The sequence below is a fragment of the Stegostoma tigrinum genome, chromosome 33 (assembly GCF_030684315.1).
Source record: "Stegostoma tigrinum isolate sSteTig4 chromosome 33, sSteTig4.hap1, whole genome shotgun sequence".
NCBI classification, from domain to species: domain Eukaryota; kingdom Metazoa; phylum Chordata; class Chondrichthyes; order Orectolobiformes; family Stegostomatidae; genus Stegostoma; species Stegostoma tigrinum.
Genome location: NC_081386.1, coordinates 18,666,236 through 18,681,533, shown reverse-complemented (window position 1 = coordinate 18,681,533; position 15,298 = coordinate 18,666,236). Strand labels below are relative to the sequence as shown.

Here is a 15,298-nt window from a genome sequence, read left to right as displayed (position 1 = left end):
AAAGTCACTTTCAGCAGCATTTTTTTTTGTTAAACCAAGTTATCAATGAATAGCTAAAGTTCACTTCTTCGTTACACAGGCCTACTAAATTCTGCTCCACTTATGCTACCTGGCCGGCACTACCTGAATGCTGGATTGTTAACAGCCTCAGTTGGTGGATTGGTACCATTTATGCTGGATCCCAGTTATACCACAGGCATGACCTGTCTATTAAGTGTCTCTGCTTTGTCAACAATCATGGTAAGAAAACCTTAAATCTGTTGCAGCTATTTGTTGAATGAAATGATATTTGCCGGGTTTTTTTTTATTGTAATACTGTTCTTGATTTTACACAAGATGAGTACGTACTGTCATCCAGCACATCAAAGAGTAATTAATTTGAATTCCTGGAATTAAAATTGGAATTTAAAATATTTTTCGTGATTTACCATTCTTCCTGGGTTTGTTGGGTTAAAAATTTAAGAAAATTTGAAACTGGGGCGAAGATACAAATGGAACCTAGAATTGAATTTGCTTTATTGTCATATGTAGTCGTGTGAGTGCAGTGAAAAGTTTACAAGTCACCACTTGCCGTGCCATCTTTGATAATAAGATACCTAGGTATGGATTCTCGAGTACAAATTCTGAGGGGAAGAAAGTTTGGAGAAATAAGAACTTAAGAATAACTTTGTCAGTATACTGATAGTTTACAGGTGAAGTTATCTGGGGCAACAATCAATTGTAGAAACAGAAGACTAAACTGTATATCCTTATGAAGCATGTAGGTCAGTGCAAGTTAGTCAAAAAATGTACAGTGCTTGGAAGAACATAATAATTTCACGACTTCATTACATGGCAGCCAGGTTCACAGAAAAGCCAGCAAGCTGTTAAGTGACCAAATGATGTTTGGAGAAACTTAAATGACTCTCTTTCCCTAAAAACAAAGCAATTCTCCAGTTTTACTGATTTAATATTAAGTAGAATAAAAGGCACAGCACCATATTGGGTGGGGGGGGGGGGGAACAGTTTAGACTTGTCAGAGTTTTCTTTATAAAGTACAAAAGAATTCACAGTTTGGAGTGGATTTTTAGACTGGGTAGTGCAGGTGGGGTAAAAAAAACCTTGTACAGCCATTCAGGAACCAACTATCATTTATTGACTTTCTGGATGGATGAAACAAAGTATTCTAACTGGCCCTTATTTGGCTGTATCTTTTGTGAACTGTGAAAATAAATGCACTACCAGCTCTTTGGATGATAAATGGTTAAGACAATAATATCTGGTTTGTAGTTTTTGAAATTGCAACTTGGCAACTAATTTTTTAAATTAGATATTTTTTTCTGATTGTCATTACCCTTAGCTAGAACAATATTCATTAATATATGTTAGTTATTATCAAATACATTTATGATCTACAGAGAACAATGGTAGAATACCTACCTGTGAGCTAGGAGAGGCAAGTTCAAGTGCCACCTACTCCAGAGGTGTCTAACGATATTTGATATAGGTTTCTTCTGATCATCATAATTAATACATTTTTAGCATCGTGTAATATAACTGCATTATAACTCTGTTGTACCTATTTTGTGTCTAGGGTGTGACTCTCACAGCTGCCATTGGTGGGGCTGACATGCCTGTTGTGATCACTGTGTTAAACAGTTATTCTGGTTGGGCCCTGTGTGCAGAAGGTTTTCTGTTGGATAACAATTTAATGACGATTGTTGGTGCTCTGATAGGATCTTCTGGTGCTATCCTCTCGTATATTATGTGTGTGGTAAGATATCTTCTTTCTAAAAGCAAACCTTCAGATGACGCAGTCTGTTATTAGCTAGTAGGGTCTAGCGAGGACGCCTAAAGCAGAGTAGAATTAGGAAGACATGATGGTTATCTGGTAACTGAGTGAGAAATTGGTTGGGAGTGTTCTTATGGTGCAGTAATAGTGTCTGTACCCCGGAGTCTGGAGACCTGGGTTCAAGTCCTGCCTGCTCCAGAGATGAATATAACATCCCTGAATTAGACTTTTTTTTTGATTGGATGTAAATAAGGAACAAGTTAACAGTGGGTTGACCAGTGTGGAATAAAGCTCTGACCAGAATAGTTTATTAGCAGACTGTACGTAACCAGCAGATTTTAAATCTCTGGTATTTATCATTGTCTCCCAAATCAGATTATTGTGGATTTAAGCTCAGAAGACCTGGAACGTTTTTGTGTGGATTGCAACAGATTTCCATTTTGAAACCAGAAGCAACAGCTAAAATGTAACTTCTTTCTTCCATAAAGCTACATACAAGAACTCCTTCCCACAAATGCCTTGTATACTCATTATTTATACAAAATGGATCTTACTAGTTTGCTTTTAGAGACAAGTCATAATGGATTGTTCGGGAAGGGTCTCAGAATCACACATTTTAAACTGATATGAAATGTTGGTTACTGAAATACAGGAGCATTTACAGATGCTAATACTATTTCAGTCACATTATTGTGAATATCAGGTGGTTGATTTTGGGTTGCTGACTAATAAATCTTGGCAAACCGTTCTACTCTCTTCTTTTCTTAAATGAGAAAATGTGATAGACATTTCACCGTCAGTATTACTACATCAGAAAATGCACATGTCTGGCCTCTTCAACAAATGAGAATTGTTCTTAGTGTGAGCTCTACTTTCAGAACAATATGCCAAAAAAGGAAAAGTCATTACGCACGAGATTCCTGAAATCTGTGTTATATGTTCACGTGCTCAATTGTTTCAGCCTTTTTAAGTGTAGCTTTGTATCACCAGCTAGGCAGTTACAAACTGTAACTAAATGGGGGCAGGGGGGGAACATTGTATGACTGGATTTACTGGTGTACAATCATTGCTTACAAGAAACCACTCTGCTGGAATTAAACTGTACCTAAATATCTTGCTTTACATGAAATATTAAACTACTTTTGGCGCCTTACAATCAAGGCTATGAATCGCTCACTACCCAATGTAATCTTGGGAGGATATGGAACATCATCTACTGGCACAGGCAAACCCATGGAAATTGTTGGAACTCACACTGAAGTAAACGTGGATCAGGCTGTTGAAATGATCAAGGAGGCCAACTCAATCATCATCACTCCAGGTAAGGGTTTCTGGAATCAGTGGTTTATAATGAATAAATGGTTTACTGTAGCAAAGATAGAAGCAGAATCCACAATCTGATTGTTAAGATATGACCATGTTTGAATTTAACTATTTACAATATATAAATTTGTTAATATTTTTGTTTTCTATTTACAAAAACAAACAGAAAAAACTTGAGTATTCTTAGGAAAAAGATGCTGTCAGGGATTTTCAGAATAACATTGCAAGAGTTCCAGAGTTCTCTCCTATGCTTCAGTGTTGTACTAACAAGCAAAAAAAAAATTTAATAATGTGGACTGTTGCTTTTCTTTCAACTCTACTTCAGACCAAATATCCTGTAATTAAAGGTTACCATTTCTCTAGAGATTAGTAACAAATAGTGCTTATCGAGGAAAGTAAAGATAAATGTAAGAATTAGTAATATGAACCCCTCTATTTATCAGTATCTGTGCAATTGCATCACCATCATAATTCCTTTGGTTCAATGGTAAGACAATAACAAGACATTTTTTAAAAATTAAATGCTAAAATTATGAAAGTTATTAATAATGTAACTTTGGATAAACTGTTTGTTCAGTCATTTGATATACCAGAAGACACAAACAGAAGAGAGGCTCAAGAAATGTTTTTCATTTGTTTGCTACTCTGTGGCACAAGGCCTAGTCCATTTGATGGCAGGTTCCTCATTTAAAGGTTCCTCATCTCTAAAGTTTACTTAGGTAGTGAGGGAAAGGTGAGGGCGTGGTGTGGAGCTGGATGAACACAGCAGGCCAGGCAGCATCAGAGGAGCAGGAAAGCTGACGTTTCACGTCTGGACCTCGAAATGTCAGCTTTCCTGCTCCTCTGATGCTGCCTGGCCTGCTGTGTTCATCCAGCTCCACACCTTGTTATCTCAGACTCCAACATTGGCAGTTCCTACTAACCCCAAAGGAGAAGGCATAGTGTTTATGTCACAGAATCATTGTTCCAGGGACATGGGTTAACATTCTATCATGGTGCAAATGGTGAAATTTGAATCCAGTGAAAATTCTGAATTAAAAGTTAGCTTCATGCCAACCATGTAACCACTACTGATTTTGTAAAAACTCATCTGTTTCACTGATGCTCTTTTCAGGAAGGAAATCTTCTTCCTTGGTCTAGCTTTCATGTGACTTCAGTCCCTTTAGCAATGCAGTTGACTTTTAAATGATGTACTCCATGGAAAGACATGATAAGTGCTGCGTGTGAGCAATGGCCACATCCCAAACAAGAATTTTAAAAAATAGTAATGGCTACCCTACCTGCTAACACCTTCCCCACTGCACAGCATTGAATTTCCACTCTGATAAAATCCCCATTTCAGAAGTCTTTGCTTTTGCTTTATTTGCCTACCATCCGATTTTCTGATTATTTCTGATTAGAATAGTGAGACTGTGGAAATATTGGTCTCGGTGCACCTGTCCGTTTCGTCAATATACTAAAAGGCTTACAGTTGTTGAAGCACAGCTCCTGGGTGATTGATTGTGACAGGTAATATTTTAGATTGTCAGGGCCCTGCAAACTATGTTATTACCATTTTCTAGTTTGGCTAAATATCACCTAAATAAACGCATGACATTTAATTATTAAAATTTGGAGTTTGGGATTTTCTCGCTGCTCTTGACTAGGTAGACTCAACCTAATTATGCAGAAATGGTTATTGTGAAGATGAGCACCAGCTGTCACTGTTTATAATTTTAAATCAACAGAAAACTTCAAGGGAGCTACTTAGTCTGTCAGTAAATATACAAGCAAAAATAAATGTAATCCTGTATTAAGATGGTAAACAGTAATGTCATAATCTTAAGCCATCATACCCTAAAATACCGTGCATCTTTAAAATGATAGCGCAGGTATTAATTTTAGTTTAAATGTATGTGTCCTATAATACAGGTTGGGGCTTATGCGCTGCAAAAGCTCAGTATCCAATAGCTGACATGGTGAAGATGCTCATTGAGCAAGGGAAGCAGGTCAGGTAAGGTCTTGTTTTTTTTCCCCTCTCCAATATTGTGTTATAGTTTTCATTATGGGCAGAAATGATTTGTTACTTCCATGATTTAAGTTTCTGGCACCTGCCCATAGATTGCTCGTACTATTTAGTTCTGTTTCTCAACCTGCTGTCCTAAGATTTGCCCTTGCAAGTTCAGGATTTCTTGTCTAGACAACCATCACACTTGGCTGTCATTAGTTATTTAAAATACTACCAAAAGATTCTCCACAGCACACTGGCCAACTTCCTGGTACATGTGGCACAAGGCCTAGTCCATTTGATGGCAGGTTCCTCATTTAATATCCTGCTGGTAAGTTGCAGGGATCATGTAGATGTCTCTTTGCAGCTCCCTTGTCAATACTGGGCGGCCTGTCAGCTGACTTTGCTGACACACCTGTTAGCAGGAGTTATAAACTGTGAGTAACAGCACTGTCCATTCTATGTTGTGCTATCACATTGGAGTGGAGAGTCCATGGCCACATTACTTTACCAGTGGATCTTTATATTTCTGCAAATTGTTGAATATTCCACATGCATATCTACTGTGTAATCATTGCCCTGATTTGTGTTTACAAATCATGAGTCCTGTTATTCTGCCGAACATCTCAGTTGTCCAGCAGTAGGCTTGGGATGAATTGCTGACATAATGTGAATAGGATGGTTGGTTAATCGAGTCCATTTTACCATTTTGAAATCCAGAAATCTGGAAATATGTCGTGTTCACATGCCCTTCTATTGATGTGTCTACCTCGGTGAATATAGTTTATATCGTGAGATATGTTGTGTGTCGAACCAATATTTCATTCAAAGGTGTCCAGAAACATGAGGCAGCTAGAGACTAGTGGCCTTTCGTTGTTATTGGGTTTATTGTTCACCCCAGGTGTGTTAGCTGTTAAATTGCTTCATGTATGAGACCATGTTTTCTCTAAAAAGAAACATAAGCTTATCTATGGAGTAAAATTGTGCCTAAATCATCATCATTAACTGCGCTCATGAAGACCTAACTATGGTTTCTGTCTGTACTTTATGCTCATTCTGCAAAAACGAAAGATTTTCTGATTTTTTTTTTTCTGGTTGTGGTGTAATTGACTTACATTCATTAAGTACATTAATGTAATGGAGAATTTTTCCATTGTAGAGAATTATTCCTTCTGTTGGCCTATAGTCCAATATGAACAGGCAATTTACAGACTATGATTCATATTTTTATTTCTGATTTGAGCGAAAGAATGAGACTTAATAACACCATTACAAATAGAACAGAAATCATAACAGTGAGCCAGTATGTCATTAAATGGTAAATAAAGCTTTGTCAAATTAGATTATGGAGTGGTTCATGGATTCAATCAGAAATTTGATTCACAAAATTTAGACTGTTCGAATTCAGTTTGTTTAGTCTTCTCGTTGATTTTCAAACTAGAATTGAATTGAGTGCTTAGTTTGAGGAGTAATGTTTGACCAGAACAATCACATTGTTTTGTAACCATGTCAAAACTACAGTTCATTCCACGGTTCAAGGCTTACATAATAGTTCAGTTGCATAGATGCTAGAAATTCAGCGCTGAATATCCAAGAAAAATGGCATGTTCTGTGAGGTCTGCACCAAACAAACATGCCAGTTTTTTTTAAGCTCTGAAAAACAAATGTAATTCAGGGTTACCAACCAACCTGGGGTCTCCTCATTGAGACGCAGTTTGATTGCTATAGAATGTAATCAGAATTTTCCTTCCGAATATAGAAGCTACTTATGGTTCTTACTAATATGAAGGTTATTTTCATTAATTGTTGGAATGATGCTTTGCAGGTTTGGAATACATCCTGTTGCAGGCCGAATGCCTGGTCAACTCAATGTACTTCTGGCTGAGGCTGGTGTACCTTATGACATTGTTTTAGAAATGGATGAGATAAATGAGGACTTCCCAGGTGAGAACAGAAAAAAGGAATATACCTGAGGCGCTGCCAGAAACTTGTGCAGTGTCCTCTCAATATTGTCTCTTGTTTTATTAATATTTATGGTTTATCAGAAAGTTACATTACATTAACACTTAAAAAAAAGTTGAGCTTTAATTTCTATTGTTTGAGCAGCAATAAATTGAAGAGTTGGTAAGAAAGTCTGGGAACCATGAATGTCAGAAATAAAGCCACAGTGTAATAGAGATAAACAGCAGGTTCTCCCCTGCCCAGCACCCATTTGCAGTGAGTTCTTATTAAGCTTTCCACTTTGATCTGCTTATCAGTCATGTATACACACACAATGTTCGACATCTGAGCATAAATTTTAAGAATTGTAACATCATAAGTACATTGTACATCTATTGCACCATTTGCGACTTCTAGACTGGTAATCTCTACCACTACTACACCACTGTACCCATTAGCACATTATTAGTTGTTTATAACATCTTATTGGACTCCGTACTGCAAATTAAGTTTTCTTCTACATTTGGACTTCTGATGGAAGTTTGTGTTGATTTGCCTCACTGTGTTGTTTAATACTCCAAAGATTACTTCAGGAAGAAACTTGTTAGATAAGCTGTAACATCCCTAGGATGGGGATTTCCTGTCCCCAAAAGGAAACAGGCCTTTGCTATCTTGCATTTGACAAATATTTGTGCAAGAGAACAGCTCAATCTGTTACACTGCTGCTCTCCTACCCAGTCCCTGTTCCCTAGGCCCCCTCAAACTGATATCCTTTGCAGTTTAATTCCTCACTCGCCAACTAATCTGGTAAGAGTGTAAACCTCTTGAACAAATTTCTGTCCACTTATTTTTGAGCATGGACTGTCATGTTTCTCGAAGGCAGCTCCCCATCACCCTTCTCTGGGGCAGTCAAGGGTGGACAGTAAATTCTGGCCTAGCCAATGCTGCCCACATCCTGTGAAATACTTCACTTTGCAGGTGAAGGATCCTTTAGAACTAAATTTTTTCCTAGGATTTGGTTTTGGGTACTTCACCCAGTCACTAGTGAATGATCACATGATCTGGTTGCCTGGACAATAATAAGTGGGGAAAAGATCCATGTAAGCTAATTATAGGGTGCTGATATCTGTGCTAAAGCAGCTCAACACCAGCTGCAGAAGAGAGAGGATTTCTCTCAAACAAAATACAGTGGAAATTTGGTATGTTGACTAAACAAATAAATTCTCAGAGGACTTCCAGCAATAAACTTACTTCTGGGAAAGTCAAGCTGAAGGAATTTTTAGATTCCAATCACCAGAATTAAAACATTATTAAAACTAGAAGAGTTTTTTTTACCCAAGGGGTCCCGTTTATGGCACTAGCAATGCCTGTATTGAATGGAGAGGCTATGACGATAGGAGAGTTGGAGGAGATTTAAAGGGAAAGCCTTGATGGAAGTAAGTGGAAAGCCTTTTTAAAAACTCAATAATTACACAAATCTTCAAAGCAGTATTGAGATCAAGAAGTTAATCTTCCAATTTTTGATAAGTATCTGCCCTGAGTTTATAAGAGCCTTAGATCTATTGAGGACAGAATGATATGTGATTTAAATAGTTCATTTTTGCTTAGAAGTAACTGAGTTAATCGTTTTATTATGTTTAATAGTAACTAATAAGAGAGGCTATTTAAGATGCACTTGTTAGTATTCAAGTTCTTCGATATTTGGATCGTAAATTACTTTTGATTTAAGCCATACACTTCATGGCTATTTTCTTTTAGAATCTGAAAATCCAGGTGTCTACTATTTTTTTTTAAAAAAATTACTAATCTCTGCAGAGTTTGTAATGCAATTCATAGCCTTTATTTTGCATTCAGTCACAATATAAGTAGCTCCAAAATTAAACAAGAATAACAAAATGCTGTTTCTATCCTAAACAATTCAACCTTTCAGAGGTTTATAAAATCGTGAGGGGCATAGTCAGGGTAAATAGACAAAGGCATCTTCTGGGAGCGGGGTGCGAGCCAAAAACTGGAGGGGCATAGGTTTAAGATGAGAGGGAAATGATTTAAGAGACCAAAGGGGCAACTTTGTCATGCAGAGGGTGGTGCGTGTATGGAATGAGCTGCCAGAGGAAGTGGTGGAGGCTGGTCCAATTATAACATCTAAAAGACATCTGGGTAGGTACATGGATATGATGTGTTTAGAGGGATATGGGCCAAATGCTGGCAAATGGGACTAAATTTAGTCAGCATGGATGAGTTGGACCAAAGTGACCATTTCTGTACTGTACATCTCTGAATTCATCAAGCATGGTAATATGAATGAAAATTGCCAGCAAACCAAGAGTTAACGTTAAAATAAACTTCAAGCATCAAGTGCTTGTAACCCATAAGTGCAAGGAGGTCGAAAACTGCCTTTGCTTGGAAGCAAGTGCACGGATTTATTTATTCATATGGTAGCGGGCACTGAAAAAGGAAAAACCAGGCATAGTGAACTTGAATTTTAAGGAGAAACATATGTTCAGCAGTTATTGGCACAATTGTTTCCCTCCTGATGTTTTGAATGTAGAAAAACTGATCAGTGATAACATTGATAGCAACTGACACCATCCCCATGAACTGGTAGTCCTTGTAATTTCCTCTCGATTCAGCACCACACAGAGTGTCCAATGTCATATGTGGAGAAATGCTGAGGTGGAGGTGCATCCTTGTCTTGGAAGAACAAGGGAGAAAGGGAAGGCTAGAAAAAGAATCAAGATGCATCATTCTCCAGAGCAGAGAACCTTAAAACTGCCTACCCTTTCAGTTGGAGAAAGGCTTAAGTATGTGTGGCAGCACATAGTCATAGAGTTTAAAGAATAAGGCCCTTTGACCCATCATGTCAGCACTAGCCATCTTCCGCCTACCTATTCTAATCTCATCTTCTAGCAGTTGGCCCAATGTTCCTCTTTCAGTTCTCTAAGAAAGTAAACTTTGTACGTACAATGTGGGTATAGACAGCAGACATTTTATTGAGGAACAAAAACAAAGTTGCTGGAAAAGCTCAGCAGGTCTGGCAGCATCTGTGGAGGAGAAAACAGTTAACCTTTCAGGTCCGGTGACCCTGAAAACATCCTCAGTTCTGGGGAAGGGTCACCAGACCCGAAACATTAACTCTGTTTTCTCCACCACCGATGCTGCCAGACCTGCTGAGCTTTTCCAGTAACTTTGTTTTTGTTCCTGATTTACAGAATCTGCTGTTCCTTTTGTTTTTTTAAGACATTTTTGTTGAGCTGAGTTGTATGGAGGGTTAGGGGAGTGTTGGAGTAGTCGAAACTGGAGCTAATACAAGCAAGAGTTTTAGCAGATCAAGGTCAAGACAGAGAGAACCAATGCTGGAGGTGAAAGTAGGCAGTCTTTTAATTGAGAAAATGCCAGGTCAGATTGCACAAGATAACATGGTGTGAAGCTGGATGAACACAGCAGGCCGAGCAGCAAAGTTGATGTTTTGGGTTGAGACCCTTCAGACTGTGTTATCCAGCTTCACACTGTGTTATCTCAGATTCTCCAGCATCAGCAGTTCTTACTATCTCAAGTCAGGTTGCACCTCGGGTTTCAGAGCAGTCTGATTCAGCCACTCCCTGGGCAGAATAGGAGATGTCCTCACTGACTAGAGGATGATCTTAGTGGCAGGGGCCATCTGATGGTGTTCATCTTGCCTTAGTTGGACGAAATTTCAACTAATCTTCAGTTGGATTTTCCCAAGCAGCCAGACTACTTTCTTTTGTGGTAGGTCTGATCTGTTATTAGACAATTTTCCTTCAGGATTTTGTTGAAGATCTTTGATTTTACACTTGCCAAGTACTGCATTGATTATAAGGGGAGCTTCTTTTTCCCTTCAGAGAGAGTGAGGTTTTGTGTACAGTGTCATGAATGTAGTTGAGCAACTTGACTTCTTGGGCACAAGTTTCTTAAAAGTATAATGTCCGAAATGAATACTGCCTTGTAGCTGTTCCTATTTATATGTGGATCCGGTGGTAACCTAACATTTGAGAATGCTTAATCTAAATGAGGTCGATTCACTATGATTCATTTCATGCTCAACTTGTGAGTCTGCAATCACTGATTAATATTTATTATGGCAGAAATAAATAATCTCTGAGGATGTTCTGTACTTTTTTTATATGACTGGACTTAAGATTCAATATTAATAAGATTATTGTATAACAGTGATTTATATTTTGTTTATTATGTTGCTGTCAACAGTAACAGACTGACGTCAGGCTCTTTTTGTATCCTTAGAAACTGATTTGGTTATGGTTATTGGTGCCAATGACACTGTAAATTCAGCAGCACAGGAAGATCCCAATTCTATTATTGCTGGCATGCCTGTTCTGGAGGTCTGGAAAGCCAAGCAGGTAAGCTTCAGTGTAAAAGTACCTTACAAAATAGAGTGGTGTTTGAATCAATAATTATTTGATACTTCACGCAAAGCAATTGCTCAGTGAACAATAACCTTCCTTTATTATTTGTTCTGAATCCAGATTGGTTCTGCAAAATCTACTAAAAAGGCCAATGCTTTTGATTTTTTTTTCTGATACAACATTTGGAATGCTGAAATAAAGTGGAACATGCTGGAGCAAAGCATCAGGTCTGGTACAATCTGTGGAGAAAGAAACAAAGTCAACATTTTAATGTACTCCTCTTTCAACAAAGTGTATTCTGAAGAAGACAACTATTAGACTAAAACATTAAAACTACCTCTCTCCATGGATGTTGCCAGACCTGTTGAGTTTGTCCAGTAATCATAGTACTGTGCTTTAATTTGGAATCCTGAGCCAAACATAATCTTGATCTAAACACACCATTTCTTGGCAGATGATAAATGTGTTCATAAGCAGTCAATTATAGAAGGGGTCAGGCTGGTTCTTACAAATATTGTGCACATTGTGTTTTTAATACATTGGTTGGGGAAAGAACAAAGAATATAGATTTTCAATTAGATCATAAATGGATCAGTCCATTTCTATTGGATACATACCAAGTTAATATCCATAAACAATGTCTTTTTGGTCTTCAGGCAGGAGAATTTATACATCAGCTCGTCTCACTATAGGACATTATTTCTGGAACTTTGAAAGTGTAGTTTATCACACATGTCTTCACAAGGCAACTCAGATGTTATATTTCAATTCATTACCAGCTCTTCCGTTTCGCTACTCACCTTACATTTTCATGCTATCTTTAAGGTTCCACAATAATTTACAGGAAGTGTTTCTATAATTTGACGGTCTCTGTCAGGTAGATGCCATGACTGATGACTAAAAGCTTGGTCAAAGAAGTAGGTCTGAAGGCGCATCTGAAGAGGAATTGGGGGTAGGAGGAGAGTATTCTAGAGGTTAGGCAAAGCTGCCAATCGTGGTTCAATTAAAATTGTACAAAGACAAGAGTGTAGATATCTCTGAAGATTATGGATCTGGAGATCACTAGGTACTGGAGAAATTTGAAAACAATGGTGAGGAATTTTAAAATTGGTTCCTGGTCAAGCAGCCCCTCAATGTTGGTCAGTTTGCACAGAGTTGATGGCTGAGAAATGTATAGTGCAAGTAAAGAGATTAGCGCGGAGTTTTGGATGGAAAAAGCTTATGCAATGTGGAAGATGGGAATCTAGCAGCTGCTTGAAACTATCCAGGTTCGAGGTTTTTAAAAAAAAAACCAGAAATGGTGGTTTCAGCAGCAGCAGATGAACTCTGGTAGGGTGGAGTTGGATGATGTTGTGAGAGTGGGAGTCAGCAGTCTTTGTACTGGCTGAATATATGATCAAAAGCTCATCTTGGGATTAAGGTCATGTCCCATGTGATACTCGAGTTGCAAACAGTTGTGATCAGCCTAGACACTTGCTGGGGTAGGGATGGAGTTGGTGCTCAGGGAAAAGAGTTTGTCACAGGGACTGAAAGGAGGAAACAGGGGAAGGGTAATTGATATAACGATTTTGACAGAACAGCAGTTGTGAATATAAAATGTCTGTTCTTGAGTTTCCTCCTTTTTTAATAATTTCTGTGCATATTAGATTCTCAGTTGGTCAAGCTATGAACTGTGAGGGAGTGCTGCACTGTTAGAGGGGCCACCTTCCAAATGAGGCGATCCCCTGGCCCCTTGGAATCAAACAGTTTCCACACAACTGTTTCAAAGAGAAATTGGGCAATAGTCCCAATGTTGTGCCTAATGCGCTTCTTCAATTGATGTCACAAAAACAGACTTTTCTGGTCATTGTCACATGACTGTAAATTTGTAACTACCTTTCCTGCATTGCAACAATGACTACATCTTTTTGATAAGTAGCTGTGAAGTACTGTATAAATGGTTCTTGGTATAATTGTTAATCAAAAAAACAGTGCATTCAAGTATTTTAAAAGAAAAAGCTGTGGAATAGGAACATTTGCTCCCCAAATAACACGCACCTTTTTTTTAACCCCTTCAGCATGAGGATAGCCTCACCATTTCTTTAAATGTTTGCTGGTACAGCAGGTCTGAGATCATTGTTCTTTCCCCATTTGGAAGATCTTTTTTCATTCTCCTTTTACAAATGAAAGAATTCAGGATTATGTCGAAGAGTCAAAATGTTAGAGAGAATATGTTTTCCTTTCTTGGTGGCACAATGGGCACAAATGATTTGGCAGGTCAACAAAAGGATCTAGTCAGTTCTGACAAAATTAACTTGAAAATACAAAACCGAGGTCCAGACTTCCAAAGCAGCCCAGACCCTTGGGGTTAGCAGCCCTTGGTAAACAACTCCAATATGTTCTCCACAACCTCTGTTGCGGCTCACATCTTTGGACCGTCCAGGATGGAAACGTTGTTAGTCTACATGTTCAAACTCTTGAAGTGTGTCACCATGCTTGCCTGCTTCATCCTGTTGCTCTGTCCAACGTCTTGTTATTACCACATTACGATGAAACTTGCCAAACTAAGACTGTGGGCTGAAACTTACAAAGTGAGGTAGACTGCTTGTGCCCTTGCCAGCCCTGGTGGGAAAATGGGTGATGAGCTAAAGACACCATTTCTTGGCAGAAAGAAATCTATTGCACACTGCAGGTGAGTTGTGTTGGCTAACTGCCAGACTTGCACCACTCACTGGGGCAGGAGCCCTGCCCTGTAATTGGCTGGCAGCTCTAGTGGTATCATCAGTGCCCCCAAGCCCACTTGTGGGCTGTGCTAATCCTGCAGGCAGGCCAGTGAAGAAGGCAACATGGATGCTGTAGTGAAGTAAAGCCAATGTGCTGTCATGGCAAGTTCAGAGAAGCTTCGAGGGTGTGGAGAAGCCTTGATCCACAAAGGATCCTGAAGGTATGACCCTCCCTTCTTTCATTTTACCTCTGGGAAAGTCAAGCCTGCCTCCCCGAGCCCATTCTGGCATGACCAGCTTATTATCAGAGTTACTACTTCAGCTTTTAGCAAGCTGAATTGGTGCTTGAATGTTTATTCATGCCTGGTGGGTGGGCTGCTAGTCTTGGTGGCTGCCCACCCTCAGTATTATTGCTGCATGAGCTGTAAATATAGTGGACTGGCCTTTTTAGAATAAAAATTTAGCTTTCTTTTCTTATCCAAGCATAACATTTCTTGGCAAAAGTGAGTTATACAATGAAACATTATGACAGTTGAGGTATATTCTTGGAAATTGTGCCCAGCAAAAACATTCCTGTTATTATTTTCAACAAAATATCCAGTGGGATAGTCAGAGACTTCAAGAGGCGTCAGTACTTGGGAATGTAGATTTTATTCTCTTTCTGGCATTCAGCATCAGCATTGAAAATGCAAAGGCAAATATATCACAGCCGAAAGCAACGCTTCTCCAGTAATATACTTTTAATGGACTTCAGTAATATACCTTTTAACCCCAACCTCAAAAGACTGTCTCCTCAATGTGGATTTTTGGTTTGAGGTGTAATGCTGGGTAGGATCATCAATCTTCAGTGAGGTTGGGGACGGAGCTAAACAGGGTCAGAAAATAGAGGAACCTCCTTGTGTCAGCTGTTTTGACTAAGCTGGCTGTATACCTGCACAAAACCCGGCAACTAGGCTCATTAAGAAATTTAACAGTAAGGAATGGCAGAGCTTCTGGTTGGCTTCCCAGTCTCCGATTGTGATGGCAGGGAGTACAGTTCCACTGCCTCAATGTGAGCACTCAATGGTTGGCCACCAGATATGCATAGAGGCCTTCCCTCCTTCCCAGGGCTATAGAAGCTGTCTCTGGTTGTTCTGAGGAGACCACTTGCCCTTCCAAACTCTCAGCAATGGCTGCTTTCTTTGCTTTTTAA

The 15,298-nt window shown here is 38.9% G+C and overlaps 1 protein-coding gene across 2 annotated transcripts in view; it reads left to right on the top strand.

The window, feature by feature from the left end:
- LOC125467305 (NAD(P) transhydrogenase, mitochondrial-like) overlaps window positions 1-15,298 on the top strand; it is a 63,656-nt gene that overhangs the window by 45,270 nt on the left and 3,088 nt on the right. For both annotated transcript variants that reach the window (XM_048562973.2, XM_048562974.2), the window contains 6 exons: window positions 80-240; window positions 1,574-1,753; window positions 2,933-3,092; window positions 5,006-5,087; window positions 6,907-7,025; window positions 11,283-11,398. In XM_048562973.2, coding sequence (XP_048418930.2) covers window positions 80-240; window positions 1,574-1,753; window positions 2,933-3,092; window positions 5,006-5,087; window positions 6,907-7,025; window positions 11,283-11,398 — 818 coding nt within the window. The remainder of the gene's footprint in view (window positions 1-79; window positions 241-1,573; window positions 1,754-2,932; window positions 3,093-5,005; window positions 5,088-6,906; window positions 7,026-11,282; window positions 11,399-15,298) is intronic.